The following is a 27,100-nucleotide window of genomic DNA, read 5'->3' on the forward strand; positions in this document are numbered from 1 at the left end:
CACTAAATGTCCACATCAAAAAGCTAGAAAGATCTCAAATCAACAACCTAGCATCACAACTAAAACAACTAGAGAACCAACAGCAAACAAACCCCAAAGCTAGCAGAAGACAAGAAGTAACCAAGATCAGAGAAGAACTGAAGGAGAGAGAGACACAAAAAACCCTTCAAGGGCCGGGCACAGTGGCTCAAGTCTGTAATCCCAGCACTTTGGGAGGCCGAGATGGGCAGATCACAAGGTCAGAAGATCGAGGCCATCCTGGCTAACATGGTGAAACCCCATCTCTACTAAAAAATACAAAAAACTAGCTGGGCGAGGTGCTGGGTGCCTGTAGTCCCAGCTACTCGGGAGGCTGAGGCAGGAGAACGGTGTAAACCTGGGAGGCGGAGCTTGCAGTGAGCTGAGATCCGGCCACTGCACTCCAGCCTGGGCGACACAGCAAGACTCCGTCTCCAAAAAAAAAAAAAAAAAAAAAAACCCTTCAAAAAATCAACGAATCCAGAAGCTGATTTTTTTGAAAAAAAATAAATAAATAAGTTAGATAGACTGCTAGCTAGACTAATAAAGAAGAAAAGAGAGAAGAACCAAATAGACACAATCAGAAATGATAAGGGGGATATCACCACTGACCCCACAGAAATACAAACAAACATCAGATAATACTATAAACACCTTTATGCACACAAACTAGAAGATCTAGAAGAAATGGATAAATTCCTGGACACAAACACCCTCCCAAAACTAAATCAGGAGGAAACTGAATCCCTAAAAAGACCAATGACAAGTTCTAAAATTGAGGCAGTAATAAACAGCCTAGCAACCACAAAAGCTCAGGACCAGACAGATTTACAGCTGAATCTTATCAGAGGTACAAAGAAGAGCTGGTGCCATTTCTATTGAAACTATTCCAAAAAATTGAAAAGGAGGGACTCCTTCCTAACTCAAAGAAGGTCATTATATAATGATAGAGAGGTCAATTCATCAAGAGGACATAATAATTGTAAATATAGTATATATGCACCCAGTATTGGAGCACCTAAATATATAAAGCAAATATCAATAGGTCTAAAGGGAAAAACGGGACTAGTTAAATAACAGTAGGGGACTTCACACCCCACTTTCAGCAATTGGGCAGATCATCCAGATAGAAAATCAATAAGGAAACATTGGACTTAAACTATGCTTTGGACCAAATGGACCTAACAGACATTTACAGAACATTTCATCCAACAGCAGCTGAATGCACATTTCTCTCAAGCACACATGGAACATTATTCAGTATAGATAATATGTTAGGCCACAAATAACAAATTTAAGAAGACTGAAATAATGTCAAGTATCTTTTCCAACCTCAATGGTATAAAACTAGAACTTGTTAACAGGAAGAATTTAGAAAAATTCACAAATACCTGGAAATTAAACAACATGCTCCTGAATAACCAATGGATCAAAGAAATCATAAGGGAAATTAGAAAATATCTTGAGACAAATGAAAGAGGAAACACAATATCAAAACTTATGAGATGTAGCAAAAACAATTCTAAGAGGTAAGGTTATAGCAATAAACGCCTACATCAAAAAAGAAGAAAGGTCTCAAACAGCCTAATGTTGCACCTCAAGGAAATAGAAAAAGTAGAACAAATTAAGCCCGAAGTTAGTGAAAGGGAAGAAATAAAGATTAGAGGTTAAATAAATGAAATAGAGACTAGAAAAACAACAAAAAATATGAATAAAAGGAAGAGTTGGTTATTTGAAAAGAAACAAAATTGACAAATCTTTAGTTACATTAAGAAAAAAAGAGAGAAAACTCAAATAAATAAACTCAGAATGAAAGAGGAGACATTATAATTGATACCACAGAAATACAAATGATCATAAGAGCCTACTACGAATAATTATTCACCAACAAATTAAATAACTTAGAAGAAACGGATAAAGTTCAAGAACATACAATCTACCAAGAAGGAATCAGGAAGAAATTGGAAATCTGAACAGACCAACAGTAAATATGGAGATTGAAACAGTAATAAAAAAATCTCCCATTAAAAAAAAAAAAGTACAGGACCTAATAGCTTCACTACAGAATTCTACCAAATATTTAAGAACTGATATTGATCTGGCATGGTGGTTCACACCTGTAATCCCAACACTTTGAGAGGCTGAGGCAGGAGGATTGTTCAAGGCCAAGAGTTAAATGTAGTGAGATCCTGTCTCTAAAAAAAAAAAAAAAATTAAAAAATTAAATAAAAAAATTAGCCAAGCATGGTGAGATAATAAATGTATGTTATTTTGAATCACTAAATTTTGTGATAATTTGTTATGCAGCAATAAACAAATAAAACAACATTCAACACAATGCCAATTAAAATCCCACTACAGAAATTGAAAAACTTATTCTAAGATTAATGAACTATAATAGCCAAAATAGCTCTGAAAAAGATTATTTATTCCACCTGACTTCAAGACTTAGTATAAAACTACAGTAATCAAGACAATGTCACTGACATCAACATAGACAAATAGATCAATGGAACAGAATAGAGTTCAGAACTAGGCCTATACATATATGGTCACTTGATTTTTTAACTTGTTATAATTTTTATTTTTGTGAGATGCACACTTTCCAAAAGATTTGCATTGTTCATACAGTAGTATTTTATAAGCCACATTAATAATGTTTTCATGCAACAAACTGTAAGGTTCAAAGTTGTTTGGCAATCTAATATTTTTACATTAATATTTTAGAGCTCATAATGTAGTGCTAGACTCCTAAAAGCCATCAGAATATTAGTCTCATTCTTTTGGAATCAGTTTACTAATAAGGATGGCAATAATCCAACATTTATGGATTTCTAGACAAGTAATGTATCCTTTACCACTTTTTGGTAATTGCTTTTTAATTGTTTTCTAAAAATTAACAAAATAGGAAAAATGTTTGTACAGAGCTTCACCATAAAAAATGGATGACACATAGTGCATGAAAAAATGCTCAACATCATTATTAATTAGAGAAACACAGATTAAAACCACAAGGAGATACCATTACATACATAATAGAATGGCTAAAATTAAAAAGGATTATACCAAGGGTTGACAAAGATATAGGCAAACAAACTCTCATACACTGCTGGCAGGAATGAAAATAGTACAACCATCTTGGAAAACAGTTTGGAAATTTTAAAAAATTAAACACACACAGTTTTAATCCATTCATGCTGTTATAACAAATACCACAGATTGGGTAACTTATAAAGAACAGAAATTTATCTCTCACAGTTCTTGAGGCTGGATGTACAAGATCGAGGTGCTGGCAGGTTCTGTGTCTGATGAGGGCCCAATCTCTGCTTCCAAGATGGAACCTGGTTGCTGCATCCTCCAGATTGGACAAATGCTGTGTCTTCATATGGTGGGAGGGGCAAACAGCTCCTTCACATCTTATTTATAAAGTCATTAATCCCATTCATAAGGGCAGAGCTTTCATGCCCTAATCACCTCCCCAAAAGCTCCAACTTCTAATACCATCAACTTGGTAATTAGGTTTCAATCTATGACATTTGGAGGGACACATACATTCAAACCATAGCATACAGCTATCATACGATCCAGTCATTCTACTCCTGGGTATTTACCCAAGAAAAACGGGAATACATGTCCTTATAAAGACTGGTACATGAATGTTCACAGCAGCATTATTTCTAGTAGCAACAAACTGGTAATAACTCAAATGTCTATCAACTACTGAATGGTTAAACAAATTGTTATATATACATACAATGGAATCTACTCTGCAATAAAAAGGAATGAACTAATAATATACAAAGCAACATGAATATATTCAAATAATTGGGCTGAGTGCAGGAAGCCAGACATAAATGGATACATACTGCATGATTACGTTTATATAAAACTCTAGAAAAATGCAAACTAAACTATAGTGATGGAAAATAGATCAATGGTTTGGGAGAGGAAATGAAAGGAGTAGGGAAAAACGATTACAAAGGGGCATAAAGAAAGTTCTGAGGATGTGGTAATCTTGACTGTGATAATGGTTTCACAAGTATATACAAATGTGAAATTTTATCAAATTGTTCACAAATGGTTTGTTTTTTGAAACGGAGTCTCACTCTTGTCGCCCAGATCGGAGAGCAGTGGTGTGATCTTGGCTCACAGCAACCTCCACCAACCAGTTCAAGCGATTTTCCTGCCTCAGCCTCTGGAGTAGCTGGGATGATAGGCGCCTGCCACCACTCCTGGCTAAATTTTTGTATTTTTAGTAGAGACAGGGTTTCACCATATTTGACAGGCTAGTCTTAAACTCCTGACTTCAGGTGATCCACCCGCTTCGGCCTCCCAAACTGCTGGGATTACAGGTGTGAGCCACCATGCCCAGCCTAAATTGTTCACTTAAAATATGTGTAGCTTATTGTACATTAATCATATCTCAGAGAAGTGTTTTTAATTACTAAGTTCTAGACAAATGAAAAATTTAAGCAACAAAAATGAAACTGTGATATATACTCAAAAGAACTGAAAATAAGGATTTGAACAGATACTTATACACCAACATTCACTGGAACATTATTCACGACAGCAAAAAGGTGGAAACTGATGTATTCATCTACATGGAAGACAGGCACTCTTAAAACATTTTTTAGAAGTGTGAATTTCTACAATTGGAGGGCAATTAGGCAATATATACATTGAAAATGCACACACCCTTTGATCCAGCAATTTCACTAGAAGGAATTTTTCCTACATATATACCTATATATTTATGCAAAGATTTATATTATATAAGGTTTATGTCAGCATTTTTAGAGCAAAATTATACAAAATATTCATGAATATGGCATTGAAGATGAACTCTGTTTCAGCCATATCAAGGAAAATATTAAAGACATTAAAGAAAATGATATGTTCAAGATATATTTATTTTAGTAAATGAAATAAGACTGTAATCCTAGCATTTGGGGGGGTTCAGGTGGGACTTGGGAGGCTGAGGCAAGAGGAACCGTTGAACCCAGGAGTTAGAGGCTGCAGGGAGCTATGATTGTGTCACTGTGCTCCAACCTGGGTGACCTTGTAAGAAGAAAGAAGAAGAAAGAAGAAGAAGGAGAGAGAGGAGGAGGAGAGGAAGGAAGGAAGGAATGGAGGGAGGAAGGGAGGGAGGGAGGGACGGGAAGAAGGAGGAGGAGGAGAATAAGAAGGAGGAGGAGAATAAGAAGGAGGAGGAAGAGGGAAATAAGAGAGAAAAGTATCTATACTATGCTTCCCTTTGTGAATAAAACATTAAAATTCAATTTTTAATTTATGCTAGACTAGTCTGGAAAGATACACAAGAACCTGATACAAGTGATTGACTGAGGGAATAAAATAAAAATTAGAGATGAGAGACAAGGATGAGGAGAGAGTATGTTATACCTTCTTCTATCTTTTGAAGTTTATACCATTTATATGTATGCTTACTTTAAAAAATCAATTAATCTAAGTGACTAAAATAAAATAAATGCAAAGGCCTTCCATCAAGGAGGCCTCATCCCTGCTCCTCCAATCTTTCTCACAATTGCTTTCCAATCCATTCATCTGCACCTCTGCTAAAGATAGACTGCAGTTTTTAGTATCAAATGAACTCTGGCACATTCCTTGGGGTTCTGCATTTGTTAGGAATTTTCTCTCCCACCTGGAACAGTCCTTTTCCCTATAACCTGTACTTTTAGACAAAACTCCAAAATTAATCTCCCCAGGAACCCTCTCTGACCAAAATGATCCCCTCCATGCATTCTCTCCCTTGAAAGGTTGAGACTTGAACCTCAATAATATATCAAATTATTTGAAATAAGTCATTGGCTCTTGATTCATGTAAATTTGTCTTTTGAAACTAGATTTTTAAGTGTCTTGAGAGGAGAAAGCCAACATGACTCAAAGTCCTTGTACCCTTGACATCACCCAGCTTAGGAATGAGCATACTGAAGGCTTACCATGCCAGTGGGGTAAAGGATGGGATACTGGATGAATGTTCAAAGATTTTGAGCCCAAGAATTTTTTTCTCCACTTTTGGCTGTAACCATTCTCACCAAGGCAACATCTTCTAAGGATATTCAGAAATCATTGGCTGTTAGGGAAGTATTGCAATATTCATGGAGGTTAAGCAGGTAACATAAATGTATAAATTAATGGGCAGAGTATAGGAGTGATGGGTCCTGAGGCAAAAGTGGAAAACATCTGCCCTGCTTTAAAAGTTTCCAGAATCCAACTCAAGCAAACAATAAAAATCCTACAAGCAAACAGAATACATCCAGAGATGAACAGATCTGACCATAAGCAGCAACCAGTTTGTGACCCAAAGCCAGAAATGGCTACTAATCCATCTCTACAGGCATTCATCTCCCTGAGCAGGCAGAATGCTGTAACAAGGACAGAGGCAGCTCTAGAAAACCATGCTTTGGACAGAACTCCAGAAGTGAGCCACATTAATGTGCTTCCAAAAGATTGCAGCGTTTACAATCTCTCTCCACCTTGGCCTCTCCCTACCACCCTACCACATAAGCCGTGATCCCCTTCCTGCACCTCTGTTACCAATCACCCATTGCCTGAAACACCAAAGATCTCCATTTCCAAGCCATAACCAGACTCCACCCTCCCTAAATTCATGTGTGCTTCTCAGGTATATTTCCAAAACAAGTGGGAGAGTTAGTGGAGGTTCCTCTGGCCTAACCACCCCTTCTCATAAGGTGCCCCCTATGCCAAAGCACTCAGTTTTCTGAGGACAGGTGACCATACAGTTGTGAAGGAGAGAGCTGAGCCATCAGGCTGGTATAGGGAGTGGAGAGTGAAGACGGACTAGGAAATAGACACTGCCTGTGGCACCTTCAGTCCCAGGCTCAAAACACCCTCATCTACAGACTGAATCACCACATGAGCTTCCCTACTACATGTGCCTTATGAAACAGGAGGGCTTTGTGATGCAGTCCTAGTTCCATCCTCTGTGAGGTGGACATGACAAGGCCTAGCACTGGAAGTCATTAGGCACCAGAACTCTGAATGCTCAGATATAGGGATGGCTGATCTCATGCTAATGAGGTTTAGACCATGTTGAGTCCTACTTTTGTTCTGTGGGATGTTGGATATCCCTTATACACCTATGGCTCCATCTTCATCATTATTCTAATCATCTGGCAAGTGAAAAGGAGCCACCATGAATTGAACTTGGAAGCTAAAAGGAGCTGCTGCCGGGTAGGGCAACACTATGATTCCAACTGAACTAATTAAGCCTCAGATAATATGCTTTTATGCTCCAGAGTCCTTCCTTATTGACCCCACTGCCCCTCTCCCCCAAGTTTTATGCCATACCTTTAGTTACTTTTATAGTCTTTTCCTCCTCAGATCCTAAAAGTAATTCCTTACCAGGTCTTCCCTGAACCATACTCTAATTGAAAAGCCAAGAAGCTTTCCATTTGACTTGAATAGAGACCTAGATGATATGGGATCTATCTCACTGGATCTCAGAAGACCTCACAATATGGGAGATTTTTTTGGTTGGTGGCCCTTTAAGGTGTTTATAAACTGAAGTCTTTGGGTATTAGAACCACACACTCTTTGATCTGTACCATCCTTTCTCTTGCTTCATCCTTAGCATCCAGCAGGACTTATCTGGGAATCAGATGGGAGGTATAGAATATGGAAAAGCCTCCAGGTGAATCAGAAATAAGCAGAGAGGGAAAATGGGGTAAAAAGGTGGAATAGGCAAAGAAAATCCAGGAGAGTGTATAAAACATAGATAGATATACAGAAAGGGAGTGGAAAATATATGTAAGTCTCATTTTGGACATGAGAAAGAAAATGGCGTCCCAGCTTCACATTCTAATGTTTTTGTCTTTTAAGCGTCACCAAAAAGTCAGGCAAAGAGCTAGAGATGCAGCATCAACAGGTAAAGTCCCAATCTCTCCTCTGACTCCCTTCCACTGTGGGTGTTTCCCATGAATCCTGTCCCTCTATGACCCCTGGAGCCAAGAGCCAGGTGCTCTGCCACTGAAGGCTCCAGTTCCCCAGACTGAAACTTCCATGGGTGGGAAATCTTACCTCGGAAACACTCCAAAAGTCTCTACATTATTCCTTTGGGAATAAAGAACTGAGGAAATAGTGCAGATGTCCTTAGCTGTGTCATTTACTAATTTTAAAACCTGTGGAAGTCACTTCATCTGTCAGTCTTGTTTGCCATAACATGGGCATCTGATGATTCTCACAGTATGGTTGTTAAGGTCAAAGAAAAATGGGCACAGGAGAACAAGTCATCAAGTCATGATTCATTACACTGTGCACAGAAAGGCCTTAAAACATTTATAATTAGGGTTCTCAGTGTCTTCTTGCTGAGAGTCAAAGGCCTCCAACCTCCTATAGCTACTCTGAAAACTCTACCATGCCACTGTCTACTATAACATTGTCTTCTGGTTCCTCAGCTAGGAGACTTTCTCAGGAAGAAGCTGAGAAGCCACAAGAGCTGCTCTCTGTCATGAAAAGGTGATCTATTGCTGTTTGCAGTCTCTAAACACCAGCCTGGCCTGTGGTGATTTTTTCATTTAGCCTGGGGCAGGACTGAAGAGATGGAAAAATGGCTGGGAGGGAGACATACACAGTGGAGGCTGGTTCACTAGTTGAGAGGGTTGTAAAGGCATAATCATCTCAGGAGGAAAGAGTCATCCAAATACTGATTTGGGATAGGGTCACAGTAATTCTGAAATTCAGGATTTTACTAGTACATTATTCATAAAAGACATTATATGGGGTTCTACTCAGTTCTGAGATACGTTATCCAATCAAGAGAATGGATTTTGCATGAGGAAGTCACCCATGTCGTATTCTCTTTACAGCTACACCCTTACATGCGCAGACTCAGCTGAGCAAGATGAACCCTGATGATATTACCTCCTTTAGTTCTATATTCAGGGAGTCCAGTTCCTGACACAGCCCTAAGACAGGAGCCTATCATCTTATCCTCTTAAGATTTCTAGAGAAAAAGATTGATTCCCAGGAGATGTTGGGTACATCATCAGGGATATCTCATAGTCCCCAGAATGCACAAGTACCACATAAACGTCATTTTCCACAGTTTAGATGTACTGAAAACTAGGCTTTGGGTTTCTTAGCCTCAAATGAGACTGCAAGACAGTTCTGCCTTGTGATATTCCTGGTTATGCCCCATAAACTAACCAACTGACTCTTCCACATGCTCGGTTCCTTTCTCCTAGTTCAGCTTCTCAACAAGGCCAACACAGAACTCAGCTCCCAGTCTTCTCTGAGGGCCGTGCCCTTCTGTGAGTTTTCTGAGGCCTTGTCCAACAAGCCCTAACCCCGAGCCCACCATACCTTACCAAATGCCATTTTCTTAAGAAGAAAAGTAGAGGAGTAGACATGAAGGAGGTATAGGCTTCTAGACTTGCGGGACTAGGGAAGGGCAACGCCAACCCTAGCCCACACTCTTCCAAGAAGGTAGATGTCACTCCATCATTAATGTTTGCCATGTTTCCCTTTCCAGCCTGGGCTGGCTTCCGCCGGAGGGAAGTGTGCGGCGAATCCTATGTACAGATCCTTGTTGCCAAATTTGCAGTGCCATGGCTCTGGAGATTCAGCAATTGCTGGTCGGTGAGAATGACCAGATCTCCCCAACTTTATCGAGGAGCCCATCACAAGTCTCTTCTTGCCTAGAGATCTTGTCTGTGTCTAGTGTATCCTTTGAGCAGAGTCTAGAGCTCCGTTCTAGAAACACCAGAGAACTTTCACTGGCATCTGTAACCCCAACACTGTCACAATTAACAGATGAGGAATCTTTAACCCAGTCAGCTGCCCAGTCAACGTATGCAGATGGCATACAAGATTACTGGGCTGATCACCTCCAGCTAGGGCAGGAATTTCAAGTGCCAGATGTGCTCACAGGCCCAAACACCACAGCTTCTTCAAGGCTTGAGGAGCCAAGGGTTCCACTGAACCAGGAGGAGATGATGCAGAGCAACCCCAGCTTTGTCCAGGGGAACCAAGGCCAGCATCACTTGAATTCCCAGGTCTCCTTGCTGTCCCTGAACCCAGAAACCCTGAACCCGACGCATCCGATGGCCTTGCATATGGTCCTTCCTGCCTACCCGCCATTTCTCAGTCCTGAAGTGCTGAGGCTTCTTGAGGTACATGTTAAAAAATGGATGCATTTCCAGAGGTGGGGGCTCCCAAGACGTGTGGAGGAGTCCCTGAGGCAGCTTATGCCAAACCCACCATTGTATTACCAATCTGGAAATGACCAGCCAGTTTCTTTCAACCTGAATAATATTTCTCAGGTCTCTCTTCATAGATTTGAGACCATTTCCCTCCAGACCTGGTGTTCATGTGTGGCTGGCCAGCCCATCCAGACCTTCTGGGTTTCTGAATGGTCCACTATGAACCCAGAACAAAGACACCACTGTCAGCAAAGCCCAAACCCTATGGCTCTAGCCTTGCCCTCTCCAGCCCTTAAAGCCCTACATGACCCCCATCTACTGTCTGGGGGACAAGATAATGACTCAGGGAGTGATCTCCAGCAGAAATACAGCCAACTATTCAGTGGGCTCCCTTCTCTGCACAGTGAGTCCCTGGTTGCCACTTTCATGGGATCTCAAGGCCTCCCCAAGAATGAAAATGTGCCCAAGCCCTCTTTGAAGGATCCTTTTCTCTTCAACAAGCTCTCCTTCCCTCAACTGCTTCCTAAAACTCCACCCCAGTCAGCCCCATGCTCTTCCCTACTTTCCCCAAATTGGGTGTCTCCATCTGACCATCAACAAGCTCAGATCAATGTCCCATTTCTGACTCTGGCCGAGTATGAAGCCTTGGAGTGGCACCTGCTACAGAGGCAACTCCAGCTTCAGTGGGGCTGGCCAGCTGCCCTCCAGAGGTCTCAGCACACCCAGTGCCTCATGCAGCATGAGCCCTGTGCCAAAGCTCAGTCTCCTGAGACCATGACAACTTCCCAGCCAGGGAAGTCCATCTCAGTGCTCACCAGGGAGCTACTCTTCTTCCCGGAGCATGCCCGGAAGCTGCTGGAATTCCACATCCAGAAACAGTTGATTCACCATCGCTGGGGCCTGCCTCAGAAGATCCAGCAGTCCATCCATTTGCTCCTTACCTCCACTAACCAACAGACTGTGTCCTACAGGAGCACAGCCCTAGCCAATGTGAGCATCCCCCAGCCTGTAGCCCTAGAGGCCAACGGGGCTTGTGATGTGCTGTCACCCACTGTGGCCCCAGTGTCCATCCCCATGCCACACTTGTTAACCCAGGCCAAGGTAATATTGCAGAACCACATGGACTCCAAATGTGGACAGATCCACCAGGGCAAGATCCCTGCCTGTGTACATAGGTCCAGGGACTGCAGAATTCCTGGGGTCCTGGCAGTGGCTCCTTTACCCTGCATTCCAGAAAACCAGCTCCTGGAACTGCAGGCAGCAAGTGACCCAGACCTACATCACAAAGTTATGCCCTGGATGCCAACGGCCCTTGATCAGCAGCAACAGCTCTTACCAGGTACTGTCACTCAACACCGTAAGCTGCTCCGAGTCTTGTCCGTGGAAGCCATTGAGAAACTGGAGACAACTTTACGGCACAAGTATCTGGCCTTCCTGTCCGGGCTCCCTGCTCTGTATTATGTGGCGCTCTCCAGGGCCCTGGCCCCGGCAGTCACTAGCCAATCTGTCATCACAGAGATGGTGCCTGTGCCTGTGGAAATCCCAGCAGAGCCTCTGACTCAGATGGTTTCATTTGAAGAACAGTGTATAAGCCTTGGGCCGTGCCCTCAAGGCAACAATGAGACTTGTACAGACGTTGCAAAAGAATTCCAGTCTGTAGTGCCGGTAAAAGGAACAACGGAGACGCTGCCTCTAGAAAGCCAGACACAATCTGCTAGCCCCCACTCACTCCAGACACATATCTTGACCAAACTAAACTTCCACCTGAGAAAAAAGGTCCTAGAGATACAATGGGGAATTCCCATTAAGGCAAGGGAGTCCAGGGAACAAACTGCTGCAGCACCAGAGAACATATCCACACAGAAGTCTCTTGAAAGTCTAAACCACCAAGGAGAGGCATTGCTCCAAGAACTGCTTATCCCATCAGACACTCTTCCTGCCCCTAATCCAGAATGGGTTCACCTTAAAGAACAGCTGGCCAATGACTTGAAGGCAGTGCAGCAGAACCAAAAGCAATCTAGTTCCAAAGCAGTACCCCATGGTTCTGCCCACTGGGTCTCCAGGATTTCACAACCCAGTGGGGACATGACAGAGGCCCACATGCTTTGTATTCGGGTGGAGGCCAGTGTGAACAAGCCCAGCATGGAGGAACCCTGGGGCCCTGAGCCTCAAAGCCCTGGCAAGAGCAAGGACCCAGCTCGTGTGCCCATGCTAGCAGGAAAGAGAGAGGACCCAGAGGAAACCAAAGCAGCCAGGGACCATGGAGAAGGGGATGAGGGGTTTGGGCACTCCTCAACCAGAGGAGAAAGATGCCCTGCTGAAGACCAGAGGCCAGCACGGATGCTTCCAAACCAGACACCCCGAGGCTTCTGGCGATGGAGCCGTAGCTTTCATCTTGCTGATCCCTGTCAACACAGCTCCCAGCATCACCCTCAGCTTAAGCTCCCACAGCTACCTCCACGATTCCCTGGGGGTAAAGAGTCTGAGAATGACCTGCAAGACAGTCAAACCAAGCTAAATGTCATCCTTGAACCAGTGACAATTCCTGAGAATGCCCAGACTGTGGTGCCCCAGGCTTCACAGAGTCAGACTTTCCTGAGCCAACCAACTCAGGGTAAGCCTTTTCTGGGCCAAACTTTGCAAGGCCAGGTTTTGCATGGGCAGGTGATGCCAGCCCATACACAAAAGAAGCCCAGCCTTCCAGAGTCTAGCTTGAGAAATAAAATTAAATCTTTTCTGCAGCGTATTAACCCTAAGACAAAAGGCAAAGGGCATGAGGACTCCATGTTCTCAGCTGCTGCGAAGGTGGCCAAAACCAGAAAAGAAAATGTTGCAAACAGCCTGGCTCCAGCCAAGAGCGCTGTGGGAAGAAGTAAGACAGAGAAGCTGACAGGGTACTCCAAGGCCCAATCTTGTCCTGCTGAGAAGCTGGTGGGCCCAGCTTTCTTGGATGGTCCCCAGTCCCTAGACAACAAGCCGTGGCTACACTCCAGACAAGCTGGCTCTGCCTCAGCCCTGGGACACCTCCGCCACTGCCCTCATCACTGTCCTCGAGAGGCTTGTGCCCCCCAACCAGGGCACCCACCCTAGCTCCTGACCCTCAGTTCAGATAGAAACATTGGTCTGCTCAAGGAGAACACACAGAGCCATGAAAAAGAGTTTATAGGCTCCCCAGCTGCTGCAGCCCTCCAGAGGACCAGTATCGTCATTTCCATAAATATGCTGGTGGGGCAGGGTGCCACCAGAAATACACTCTCTATTTCTCAGCAATACGTTGCCTGTCTGCTCCTTACCTCCACTGTATTGTGTTAAGGGAAGGTGTGAGGGAGGGTAAAAAGACCTTCCTGTCTACGGAAGGAGCTTTAACCCACCATTCAGATGGGTCATTTTAGAGGAGTGCCACAGTATTCCCTCCTTGAGGAGATGCTTTTGTGTTTATCAAAACACAATATCTAATATGACAGATGTCAGATCCAGATGACAGACTCTCCTCTGACTTCTCCCTGTTTTTACTGGGAAGATCTTTTTAGAAAAGCCATCTTGGAGCCGGCTGTAATCCTGCTGCCTGTTTACTACCTCCACTGCCTCTCAGTTGCATGAAATGGAAGCCTCTTGGAATGAGATCACAGTAGAAAATGGAGAAGGGCTTGTCCCACAGGCCCAGGGTTTGGTAGGGAGCAGGGGCATGTAGTTGGAGGTCTGAGTACCTGTGACAAAAGCTGATTCTCATGCCTGACCAGGGCATAAGAATGGAGAAAAGACAGTTTGCTTGGTGCTAAAATGAGCCTAGAGCCAGGAGGCAAACCCAAGGCCCAAGTGCTTTGGGGAGGGATCACTGAGCTTGGTTCTGCTTGCCCTTAGTGTGATGAAGGGCAGGGACTTGAGCACTGAAGTTTCTGGGAAAGAACCACAAATATAAGAGATTTTCTAAACACATGTGAGCCTGTCAAGTTACTGCCAGCAGCTTATACCCAGCCCTACTGTTTCTATACCACCTGTGCCTGGAGTCCTTCTCTACCACCCTCCTTGCCATGATCCTTGCTCTTTGACTTTACCTTCACAGTAACTAACAGTGGGCACCCAGTCAGCTGAAGCCCCACCCAGGATCTAACTGGTGCCTTTCCCGCAGGGGTTGACTCCTACACTTTTTCCGGCCAAGGATGGCTCACCCTTCTACATCTCTTCATTGTGTGCCACTGCATTTCTGAAAACACCAAAGTCAATCACTTTGGCTGTCAAAAGAAGAGAAGGCTTTTGGAAAGTTAACACAGAAAGTGACCACAAATCTAGAATTTAATGCCACACACGAGTCTAACAACGAGATCAGCTGCTCATAACTGAGGTGATGGGACTCTGGCCCTTTTGCCTCCCTCTAGGAATGTCCAATATTTTGCTATTCAGGGAAATACATAGTTATTATTAATTGAAATATTATGTGGAATTCTCTGAAACCTTTGGAATGAAATGAAGAAGTCCAAGAGGGAGGTTGAGTGGCAAGCTGAGATCTGTAAGGAGCTGCTAAGAAATGTAAGCCCCTCCAAATGATATCCTATTCACATTCTCCCTCACACACAGATTAAACAAAGTCCCTCCTACAGACCTGCTTTGGGAGGTCTCTCAGTGTAGCTTGCCATACCAAGACATTCCTAGAGTTCTTTCCTGCTACCTTTTCAGTTGAGCCTCCCACCCCGATCTCAGCACCATCACTGGGTGAGTGATCCACCACCAAAGGCAGCTTTGGTAATCCTGGCCACACATCAAGCCTCTTAATAAGGGCCATCATACTCATATTCCCTGGACCCTCTAAGGAGACCTAAAGGGACCTTGTCCTTCCTTCTCCAGTTACTTGGGTTAAGGTAGGCACTAGTCTCCCTGGAACCCCTGACCTCTTAAGGAGCCAAGGCAGAACAGACTAGCTCAAGGTTGTGCTTGCTCCACTCAATAGGTTAAACATGAGTAAAAGATTTGGGTCACCCCCTTCCCTCTGGAAGGAAATTTCTGGCTGAAGTGACCAAAGAATGATTTTAGGGCAAAATAATAAACATGAACAAAGGGCAATAAAACAGCACAAAGAAAATATTACAAAATTCTTGAGCAAGTGTTTTTGTAACTTTTAGGACAAATGTCTGACCCTGTGGGGAGAATGCAGATTTTAAGGTCAAGGTCACAAGAATGGAATGTGGGGAAAAATGAAGTTTAGAATTCTAGCTCAGATATTTGACGAGTTACTTAACATTTCTGAGCCCCAGTTTCTTTATCTGGAAAAGGGGGATAATTGTACATCCATACCCCAAACCTCAATTACTGTTAATGTACTGGTGATTCTCAAAGCCACATTTCTGACCCAGTCTTTCCCCTGAGCTCCAAACTATATATTCAACAACTGACACAAAACTCTATCTTGTTACAAAGACAATGCAAATTAATTCAAAACCTCTACCTCACCAAATTGATTTCCAAAGTCAGGGAATGTTATCACTATACATTCACTTTTTTGCTCAGTTCATACATCAAGACAGTCACTGGGTTCTAATCTGGATGACTCTCAAGTTAGCCCCCTTTCTTCTATTTTTACTGACTTTCCTTGTAGTTAGTTTCTCATCCTTAGCTTGCCTGAATGGTTAAAATATGCCTCATTACCCCAGGGCCTAAGAAAGTAGCTAATGCATAGTAATATCTTATATTAGTTGAATCCAACTCTGTGCTGGGGAGGCAGAGAAAGCGTTATATCTTTGTGACGAGTGCTATAAGGTGTGAGGTTGTGCCACAGGAGGAAGTAATTAGCTGGTCAGGAGGATCCCAGAAGGTCACAATAAAAATTACTTTGAAAAACATCTCACATTCAACCATCAAAATATTGGAGTACTTACTATGTGCCAAGTACTATGCCAAACACAACAAACAAGACACAAGCCTTGCCCCAGAGGAGCTCATCATCTCATGAGGTAGATAGTCTCATAGGTTCAAATTGCCTAATCAACATATATATTTGGATATCAAATTTTCATCTCAACCTATACAAAAATGAACTCTTGATTCCCTGCCCATCCACCACCATCATCCATTTACACACACCAAATCTGCTCCAATCATGGTATTTCTCACATTAGTTAAGGACAATTCCATCTTTCCAGTAATTCAGGACAAAAACAATAGTGTCATTCTTGAATTTTTTTCCCTAACAGTCCACATCTGTTCCATCAGTAAATCCTGTTGTCTTTACTTCAAAAATCCATCCAGAACATGACCACTTCTCACCCTCTCTACTGCTACCATTACTGCAGTCACTTCATAAGGTCTCCCTTTTATCCTGACATCATATCCCCAACAGTCTATCTTCAACATAGAAGCAAGCCTGATGGTCCTCAGGGAGGGTCCTGGTTGCAGATAACAGACAGATGGATATAGATATAGATATAGATATAGATACAGACATAGATATAGATAAAACCATGCAACTGGATAACATCACCATGGAACTAAGTGTAAATGGAGAGATCTAAAGACTGGGCTAGGACACTCTAAAGTTAACTGGGAATAAAAGGAGGAACCAGTAAGTAGAGGAACAAAGAAGCAGTAGCCAGTGAGGTAGGAAGAAAAACAGAAGAGTGTGGTGTACTGAAAGCAAAGAGAGGAAAGTATTTCAAAGAGAAAGTGATCAATTGCATAACCAGTTGCCAACTAGTCAAGTAAGATGAACAGCATTCTATTTAAAAATATAGAGATCCTGTGCAACATTAAGAAAAATAGAATTAGATGAGTGATGAAGGTGTGACAGGAGTGGATTCAAGATACAATGGAAGGAGAGCAATTGGTGATAGCAAGTATAATCATGTATTCAAGGAGGTTTGTTCCAGAGAGGTGCAGAAAAAAGAGGAACTAGCAGAAAGAGAACATGGGATTCAGAAAGAGTTTTTGAAAAATATGAGATACATAGCATGTTGGATGTTGATGGGAAAGATTCAGTTGAGAGGGATAAACTGATGAGGAAAAGAGGGAAGAGCTACTGGAGCAATGCCCTGTTGTAGAGGACACAGAATAGAAGTGAATTCCCAAGTCAAGGGGCTGGCTTTGGCTAAAAGTACAGACACTGTGGTAGATAGAAGGCATTGTTAATGAGAGGGGACTCTGTGGATGAGGGAAGAAAAAGGTTTCTTTTACATATAAGAGAGCATGGGCACAGACCCAGAGGTACGAGTGAGGAGCTGGGAAGGGGGTGTGGCTGTGGGAAGGGGGAATGGCATGCAGAGCCAAAGCTAGAAAGCAGGAGGTAGAGAGCGATTCTGGAAGTTACTATGGAAAGTTTTTATTAGGGCCCAAGCAGTTGGTGGCAGTGTGAGTGGTAGGTGGGCGGGGAAAGGTGGTTAAAAGTTGCTGATGATATCTGTGCAGCAGGTGCTCTTGGAAGACCGTACCAGCAAGAGAGATCACAGAAAAAGCTCTAAATGCATGGAGGCTGAGCAAGGGCATGGGGCTGGAAATGGAGAAATAGGGCAAAGGTGGCTTCCCAGTGCTCAGTGAGATGAGGGATCAAGGGGGTTATATGGGTGGGAGGAGAGGACAGGGAAGCAGGAAGACAAATAGGCTGCCCTGAGAAGATGGAAGGGACATAGATTTTGGACAGCTATTATCCCTCAGGAGATGGCACCTCCGCATTCCCCTTCTGACCTACCACAGAGGAGCCAAGAGCTAGACAAAGGGCAAGAAGTACTGTGACTTCTTTATGACATGTTTTGAGGGACAGTGGGATGTTCCTGGTTCCTAAGGAAACCCAGGATCACTCACCATCTCATCATCAGGAGGAGGTGGTGGCAGGACTTGCTTCCTCTGATAGGACCCCAGCATTTAGCACAATGTGTCCACTGCTTGAATACAGAAGATCCAGGATGGGAAGAAACATGCACGTGTCCCTGCTCTCAATGCTGATTCTGTGCCTAAGGGATGGGGGCCCAGCCCATGGATGGTCTCCAGGACGGAGAAGCACAAGGTTCAGGCCTGCTGAACTAACATTCAACAGGTGTTTTTCTAAAGCATCCCCAAAGAGCAAAGGAGGTCTTGTGACAGGCACATCCTCCCTCCCTGGTGGGAGCGGGGCAGGCAGCCACACAGCTAGGAGAATAGAGGGAGGCCCAGAACAAAGTGAATTGACTCAGGAGGGTCACAGCAGCATCAGGTAGGGAGCCAGGGGTTAGCATGCACACATCCTGGTTTAGGGTGGAGCGGGTCCTTTCCATGGTTCCCTGCAGGCTCCTACCTGCTTGAGGCCAGCATGGGCTCATGCTGCTGACAGAAGTCCCAGGGGCAGAGAAATGAGCTGAAACTGATAGCTTCAGGATTCTAAGTTCTTGGCAAAGTCAAGAGCTAAGAGAAATCGAGGTCATAGCCTATGACTTACGTGGAATGCTGATGGTGGGTGAAGCCTTGCTTATCCCATAATCCCTGCACAAATCCATGTTCTATCTTCCCCAGGGTGAAGAGAGGCAAGAAGCAAAAGTCACATGAAGGGTATAAACTCAAGAATTTACTACTTCAGATTTGGGGGTAGATGCTAGGAATACATCAGTGATTGCCTAGGATCTTTGGGTTCACCTTTGGCACACTCAGGTAACATCATGTCATGGTGAATGGTCCTGACCTTCTAGAGCTCTTCTCTTGGGCTTTCCAGAAGGGCACTTCAGAATTGGCTAGAGGGAATTTCAGGAAACCAACCACCAGCAATGGGAGGAGGGTGGCTTCTCCACAACACCATTTTTGTTCAACGCTGGGTTGTTGAGGGCAGGGACCGTGGCTGCTTCACTTCTGTACCTGCTCACTGCAGCCCAGGCAGGGAAGGCAAGGGATACAGGATAAACACAGGAATAGACTCCATGGAGACACTGCTTCCTGCACCACGTAGAAGGTGGCTGGGCCTCTGCTGCTTAACCAGCCAACCAGGGCCGAATGCTCTACCTGGCCGCTGGAGCCCATGGTCTAGGCCAGGCCTGTCATAGATGGAAGGGCCAGAATGGCCTCTGTGTCCACTGCAGAGACAGAAGAGAAGGGAGGACTTCCTTGAGCTCAGGTGGGAATATGAGAGGTAAGCACAATGCAGGCATGTAAAGTGCTTGGGGACACAAAGGAGCAGATGCCTCACAGGGCTGACCAGGCTTGCAGAGGTCTGTGCATTCTCATGCCCGAAGACAGTGAGGCCAGGACCCTGGGAAAGCATGGGAAGGGAGAGGGGGGCCTGGGAAGGGGCCAGTGAGATCGGTTTCCAGAAGGAGGGGTGGGTGCTGCCAACTGCCCCCCTTTCCTGACTTGTCCCTCTCCTCCACTATAAACTTCTCTCGTGTTCTTGCCTGGTCCATGGCCAGGCAAGCAGCATACTAGGGAATTTCCAGAGTGTGTCAATTCCAAGGTCAGGCCTAATACAAAGGCCACAGGGGCACGTCCCTGGGCAGGCAGACTGATCCATGGGAATCCAGACGGGGGGAAGGGAAGCCCCCCTTGCAGTAAATTGTGCTAGCAGCAAGTGTGTGTCAGGGGTGTGTCAGGGGAGAGGGGAAAGATACAGTGTGGGGCCAGGGCAGAATGACACATACGGTTTTGCCATAATGGCAAAAACCACAATTACTTTTGCACCAACCTAAGAGTTCAGAGTAAGCACAGACATGTCAAGAAAGACACACTTACGTCTTCCTTGGACATGACTTGGGTGTTCTTGGACTCATGAACTTGGATTTGGGTGTTCATGAGTCCTTGAGTGTTCACGGCTTCATGAACACCCTGCATGAGACATGCTCGAGCAAACACAGGCACAAACACAGAGACACAAAGACAGTTTTGCACACAACAGACAGCCCATCTTACAGACCCACAGACACAAATGCAGTCCAAATCCATCCTGCAAAGCCCCTCTCTTCCATAAATCCTCTAGGCTACCTCAGACCAGGCTCATCTCTCCTTTAAACTCTGGTTTGTCATTTCTGTCCCATTGCTTGTCTTTAATAAGATAGTTTTGGATTCACGTGCATACCCCTGGTCTCAACAATGTGGCTGTGTTCTCTTAAAGAATATCAGGGTCAGGAAGAGAGTCCACTGCCCTCTTCAGCAGCCTCATCCTTCGCCTACACACCCATCACCCCGAGGGCCCCCAATTTACTTTTGGCTCCATCCTTGCAGGGTCCTGACTCTCAGACTCTTTGAGTTAACAGACACAAGGAAAGAACAAACCAGGCAGACACTTAGTCCAGGTTATCATCAGGAAACCATGAAGAATCAGGTCCTGGTTCCCCAGTTACAAAACCCTTACACAAGACATGATCTCATATGTAGCTCTAGCCTAAACTTTATGTTAACCACAATTCCACCCCTATCGACCATACCTCTAAACCCAACTCTAACCCCATTCCCAAAGAAACCTTTAAACCATAGTTTTTCAAATAAGAAGGAACAACTGTACCTCAGACAGGTAATGCTAGTCACTGTGATCCAAAATGTTTACATGGCCAAATAAGTTTGAGATAGAAAACTGATGTGCTCTCTCCCCAGCAGCTTAATGCCTACCTCCCCTAGCTGGACCATGGCCATAGTGACCACTCTGTACCCATGAACTGTGGAGGGCCCAGAAACAGCAAACAACCTGTCATCTATACAAGATTAACACCACAGGTTACGCATAAGCCTGAATCCCTCTCCACACTATCTTGAAAGCTTAAAATCAGCCTCCAACACGAAATTTATCTCCTTGGCTAAATTCTAAATGCCAGCAGTGCCTTACTCCAACCCTAACACCTTCCTTATCTAAGATACACCAAGTTCTATCAACAGGAATCACAAACCCAGTTACAAACCCTACTTTAACATCACCATGATTCCCACCCTATCCTTACCACTACCTCACTCCAAACTGGAACCATAATATCAATGCTGTTCTAAGCATAATTCTAACTCTAACTATAACCCTAGGTAGCTACACATTGAGGAATACATACATCTATGCTAGGCACACACATATGTGTCCTATATACCCCCAGGAGCTCAGGAGCTCTTTCAATAACAGCTGCACAGTCCATGGGGCATCTTGTTCCTGGAAGACTCAATGCTCCCCTGGCAACCCAGGAGCAGCCACACTCCCAGACCCTGTGACCCTTGTTGGATATACAGGCCTATAGGGCCCAGCCCACTCCAAATTCTGTTGCGGAACTAGCCCAGCCCTTGAGCTGAAATTCCCACCATACCCATCTGTGGCTCTTACCTGCCAAGCTGGGAGCATCTGCTGCCCTGGAAACTCTACCAGGCAAGAGCAAACAGGCCCTGAGGCTGAAGGGAATGTGGTCCTTTCCAATGTGGGGATTTCCAGACTCTTGCAACACCCAAACCTAGGATGTCGACTCCAGAACTGGCTGAGGTGCCTGTCCTAGAGAGGTAGTGGGCCTGCTAACACTGTGGCTGAGGTAGATGTGAATAAGCACAGTTCCTCTTCCAGGATCTCAGTCTGGTGACAGAGTGTTAAATCTGAATTCATCATCACAGGTAGGGCTGAAGTCATGTATGGCTCACTGTCTTCTAGGCTACCTCAGTGCCTCCCTCTCAAGCTTCCAGGTTCACCCACAGACCAGAGTGTGGGCAGAGACTCACTATCCCATTCTTGTTCTCAGGGCAGCTGTTTTCCGACCTAGTTTTTCGTCCAGCAAGGTTTCCACCTCCAGCAAAGCTTCCCTCCTTTCCTTCAGGGCTCCTAACTTTGTTTCTAAGCCACAGGACCAAGCATGGAGGCCCCAACATCTCCAGGATGGAACATCTCTCTGAGGCTGCTCAACCACTGAAGGCTCTAGGCCACAGGTAGGGGCTTAGAGTCTATACTAGAAAGAGCTTCCTGAATCTAGAAAAGGTAGGCAAGGATGGGACCTGAAGGTGCTGTGGACACCATCTGATACTAACAAGTGGCCTCCTGGATGGCATGACCAAGGCCAAAGGGATAACAGGATGTTTTGAGTGAGACAGAGAACCTGTGATTTTAGGAGAGGAAGAAGCACAGCCCCTTCCTCTTCCCTGCCATGTTCCCCCTAGCTTTCTCAGAGGCAGTGCCAGGCTTGAAAGTCCCTTTCCTAGGTGAACACCACCCCAGCTTCTTCGGACAATCTTTTTTTGCTTTCTACCGGGTCTGTGCCCATATGAAGTACGAATGAGGAGCAGAATAGATCCACATGGCTCTTCTGGCTACACCTCACCAAATGCTAGGCTACCTGCACAGCAGAATCCTGGACAACCTGGTAAAAATAAAGATTCTTTGGCTATACTCTGATGATATCCTATTTAGGAACTGATGTAATGCCTCTAATTCTATTTTTTAAACAAGGTCCACAAGTGATTCTGATGGGCCTCGAAGTTTTGGAAACTGTCATCCATTGTAACATATTATTCTGGAATCATGCACATAACAACCCTACTACATATACACAGTAAGCTCATGACACCCTGCCTTTCTTGGAAGTACAGAATAAGAAATGACTGCTAATGGGTATGGAATCTCTTTTTGGAGGTATGAGGATGCTCTGGAATTAGTCATGATAGTTTCATAACTGAATATTCTAAAAACCAACGAATTATGAACTTTAAAATACAAATGTTATAGCATGTGAATTTTATCTCTATTTTAAAAAGACAAAGGTGAAATAAAAGACTTTTTCAGAGATACTATAGCTGAAACAATTCATCATCAACAGAACTTTATGAAAATAACCTTTTTTTTGTTTTGTTTTGTTTTTTTGTTTTGAGGCGGAGTCTCGTTCTGTCGCCCAGGCTGGAGTGCAGTGGTGCGATCTTGGCTCACTGCAAGCTCCACCTCCTGGGTTTACGCCATTCTCCTGCCTCAGCCTCCTGAGTAGCTGGGACTACAGGCGCCCACCACTGCGCCCGCCACCACGCCCGGCTAATTTTTTTGTTTTGTTTTGTTTTGTTTTGTTTTGAGACGGAGTCTCGCTCTGTCACCCAGGCTGGAGTGCAGTGGCCAGATCTCGGCTCACTGCAAGCTCCGCCTCCCGGGTTTACGCCATTCTCCTGCCTCAGCCTCCCGAGTAGCTGGGACTACAGGAGCCCGCCACCTCGCCCGGCTAGTTTTTTATATTTTTTAGTAGAGACGGGGTTTCACCGTGTTAGCCAGGATGGTCTCGATCTCCTGACCTCGTGATCCACCCGCCTCGGCCTCCCAAAGTGCTGGGATTACAGGCGTGAGCCACTGCACCCAGCCAAAAGAAACTTTATAGAAAGTCCTTCAGGCAGAAGGCAAATATCACCATACAGTAATCTGGATATACACCAAAAAATGAAGAGCAGAAATGATAACTATGTCAGTATATAAGATCTCTTTTCTTAATTTTTAGTCACTCTAAAAGATTATGGATTTTTAAAATAATTACATGAAAAATAATGATAATGTCAGGTTAGGTTTAGAAAAAATAGAGATATAAAATGAATGACAATAGCACAAATGCCAGGAGATACACAAGTAGAAAAGAAACAGTAATGTTTTTAGGCTATAAGTGGAATAATATTACTTGAAGATTGTATCAGTCAGAATTCAATTAAGGAAGCACAACCACTAGGAGATACTTCATACAAATAAAAGTTTAAGTATATATGAATATGGGTTGTTGAAGGGATTTGGCCTTATGTAAGTGTGAGAGCTGGTTAAGCAATCTTAGATAGCTACTGTCTTTACCTTTGATACCAGAGATTGAAATCCATAAGGTGGGAATCAGGAGTAAAGGTGGATATAAAATGAGAGATAAGACTAGGAAGGACCAATCAAGAATGAGCTGGGTCTCATGAGGATGGACCAAAATCCATGTCAGTTCTGCTGTCACTGATCTTAGTGGTGTGAGTGTCCTGCAGAGATCAAGACTCTTCAGCAGGGAGCTAAACACAGGCACTCAGCTCAGGTGATAGAGAGCCTGATGGAGGACCAGGGAAAGGTGGGGCACTTGCAGACCCACCCACTGCCACCCACCAGCAAGTTGAGCCAGCAAATAGGAGACATGTACACATACTACAAAATAGCTGCTACCTCACTTCTGCTTTCCAAGCCCCTCTAAGGATCCGTCCTGTGACACATTATAACCATAAACATAAAAGAAAGGGAACCCTGAGAAATGCAGTTCAACTCCTCCAAATTGACATATTATAAAATCATCACAAAGATAAGTTAAAGAAGTATATGCCCTAAAACAACCACTACAGAAATAAACGTCATAAACCAAAAAGATGGGTAATAACAAAGCAGAAAGAAAGAAAATGTTTTAAATCATAAAAAGAAAAAGGAAGCAAAGAACATACAGACAAATGGTAAATGGCAAGATGGTAGATTTAAACACAATCGTATCATTAATTACTTTAAATGTTCTAAAAATCCTAATAAGAGGCAAAGCTTGTGATACAGGATTTTTTTTTAAGTAAGACCCAACTATATGCTGCCGTCAAGAAGCCCACTTTATGGGCAAATGACTTGAACAGACACTTTTCAAAAGAAGACATATGAGTGTCCAGCAAACATATGAAAATATGCCCAACAGCACTCATCATTAGAGAAATGCAAATCAAACCACAATGAGATTCCCTCTCACACCAGTCGGAATGGCTATTATTAAAAAGTCAAAAAATAATAGATGCTGCAAGATTGTGGAGAAAAGGGAATACTTATACACTGCTGATAGAAATGTAAATTAGTTGAGCCATGTGGAAAGCAGTTTGGAAATTTCTCATGGAACTTAAAACAGAAGTACCATTCAACCCAGAAATCCTGTTATTGGGTATATACCCAAAGGAATATAAATCATTCTACCATAAAGACACATGCACACAAATATTAATCACAGCACTATTCACAATAGCAAAGACATGGAATCAACCTAAATACCCATCAATGACAGACTGGATAAAGAAAATGTGGTACATATATGTCATGGAATACTACATAGTCATAAAAAAGAATGAGATCGTGTCCTTTGCAGGGACATGGAGGAGCTGGAAGCCGTTATTCTCAGCAAATGAACACAGGAACAGAAAACCAAACACCACATGTTCTCACTTACAAGTGGGAAGCTAAACATTGAGTACACATGGACACAAAGAAGAAAACAACAGATACTGGGGCCTACTTGAGGGTAGAGGGTGGAAGGAGGGTGAGGATCGAAAAACTACCTATCAGTACTACATTTATTATCTGGGTAATGAAATACTCTGCACAACAAACTCCTGTGTTCACACAATTTACCTATATAACAATCCTGCACATGTACCCCTTAACCTAAAAGTTTTTAAAAAAAGAAACCCATTTTAAATATAAAGACACAAGTAAGTTTAAAATGTTATGTGTGGATATATATAATATATACATATATATATATATATAATGCTAATATTATTCAGAAGAAAGCTGGAGTGGCTATATTAATATTAGTCAAAATAGATTTTATAGCAAGGAATACTACCAGATTAAGGATCATTTCAGAATGGTAACAGATTCAACTCATCAAAAGGATATAAAAATCCTAATGTTTAAGCATCTGGTAGCACAGCATCAAAGTACAGGAAACAAAACCTGATAGAATTGCAAGGATGAATCCACAATTATAATTGAAGATTTCCAGCCCCTTTCACAATAATTGGGAAAATAAATATACAGATCAGTAGCTTACAGAAGATTTGAACAATACTTGCAAGCAACTTGAACTAATTAACATTTGTAGATGATTTCATCCAACAACAGCAAAGTACACACTCTTTTCAAAAACACAAAGAACAGTAAGCATGATATACCACATTCTGGGCCATAAGATAAGACTGAATAAATTTAGAAGTTTTCCATTATACAGAGTATGTTCTCTAAATACAATAGAAGTTAGAAATCAGTGGCAGAAAGATATCTGGAAAATCCTCAAATATCTGGAAACTAAATAACATACTTCTAAATATCTCATGGATAAAGGAAACACTCAAAAGGAAAATTAAAAATATTTTGAACTAATGGAAATTGAATATGTAATGTATCAAAAATTGTGGTATGCAGCTAAAGCAGTTAAATTTATAAACACATTTTATAAATACAAATTTAAAGGGAAATTTATAGCAATAAATACTGATATTAGAAAAATAAAAAAACTCAAATAAATTAAGATTCCACCTTAATAAACTAGGAAAAGCAAAGTCAATTAAACACAAAGAAAGCAGAAGGAAACAATAAAGATAGCAGAAATCAATACTATAGAAAACAGAAAAACAATATAGAATCTTAATGAAATCAGAAACTGATTCTTTGAGAACAAATGATAAAACTCTAGTCAGATTGACCCAGTAAAAAAGAGAGAAGACACAAATTACCAATATCAGGAATTGAGGAGTACTATAAAACAGTCTACAGGTATTACAATGAGAAAAGGAATATTATGAATAACTTATGCCAACAAATTTAACAGATTAAATATAATTTAATTAAAAGATATAAACTATAAAATATCACTCCAGAAGAAACAGATAACCTGAATAGCCTACATCTAATACAAAACTTGAAACTGTCATTAAAAGCTTTCACGCGAAGAAAATTTTATACCCAGATGGTCTTACTGGTATTCTATTAAACACTGAAGGAAGAATACTGCCCACCAAATCTCCACAAACTCTTCCATAAAACTGAAGACGAGGTGGTACTTGCCACCTCATTCTGAGGTGAGCACTATTTAAAATATACATAGAGAGAGATGGGGTCTTACAGGCTGATCTTGAACTCCTGGCTTCCAGTGATCCTCCTGCCTCAGCCTCCCAAAGTGCTGAGATTACAGAAATGAGCCAGTGTGCCTGGGCAAAGTGAGTGCTGTTTTAATGCTAAAGAGGCAAATTTCAAGAAAAGTATAGCAAGTACT

General features: G+C 43.0%; 4 protein-coding genes across 6 annotated transcripts in view; all 4 read left to right on the top strand.

Moving 5' to 3' along the window:
• LOC126937437 (uncharacterized) overlaps nt 1-27,100 on the top strand; it is a 265,633-nt gene that overhangs the window by 88,270 nt on the left and 150,263 nt on the right. Inside the window, exon 1 of one of the 2 annotated variants that reach the window (XM_050760869.1) lies at nt 19,424-19,427. The exons of the other annotated variant lie outside the window; for it this stretch is intronic. The gene's annotated coding sequence lies outside the window, so the exon portion shown is untranslated. Of the gene's footprint in view, nt 1-19,423; nt 19,428-27,100 lie in introns of those variants that run through there. 2 annotated transcript variants of the gene reach the window in all.
• The window catches only part of DCTN3 (dynactin subunit 3), a 237,471-nt gene that overhangs the window by 9,147 nt on the left and 201,224 nt on the right, over nt 1-27,100 (top strand). The gene's annotated exons all lie outside the window — the stretch shown is intronic.
• LOC126937377 (protein FAM205A) overlaps nt 7,037-27,100 on the top strand; it is a 104,811-nt gene continuing 84,747 nt past the window's right edge. The window contains exons 1-2 of one of the 2 annotated variants that reach the window (XM_050760741.1): nt 8,460-8,517; nt 9,533-11,303. In XM_050760741.1, coding sequence (XP_050616698.1) covers nt 8,510-8,517; nt 9,533-11,303 — 1,779 coding nt within the window. In that variant the 5' untranslated portion in view covers nt 8,460-8,509. Of the gene's footprint in view, nt 7,234-8,459; nt 8,518-9,532; nt 11,304-27,100 lie in introns of those variants that run through there. The other variant, XM_050760740.1, reaches the window with a different exon arrangement.
• LOC126937389 (protein FAM205A-like) lies at nt 11,317-13,674 on the top strand. Its single transcript, XM_050760764.1, has one exon. The coding sequence runs from the start codon at nt 11,322-11,324 to the stop codon at nt 13,290-13,292; it is 1,971 nt and encodes a 656-aa protein (XP_050616721.1). The 5' UTR covers nt 11,317-11,321; the 3' UTR covers nt 13,293-13,674.

The sequence above is a fragment of the Macaca thibetana genome, chromosome 15, assembly GCF_024542745.1.
Source record: "Macaca thibetana thibetana isolate TM-01 chromosome 15, ASM2454274v1, whole genome shotgun sequence".
Taxonomy (NCBI): domain Eukaryota; kingdom Metazoa; phylum Chordata; class Mammalia; order Primates; family Cercopithecidae; genus Macaca; species Macaca thibetana.

What these genes read in the sequence shown, in the direction of transcription:
- LOC126937389 (XM_050760764.1), top strand. Translation starts at nt 11,322, where the DNA reads ATGGACTCCAAATGTGGACAGATCCACCAGGGCAAGATCCCTGCCTGT.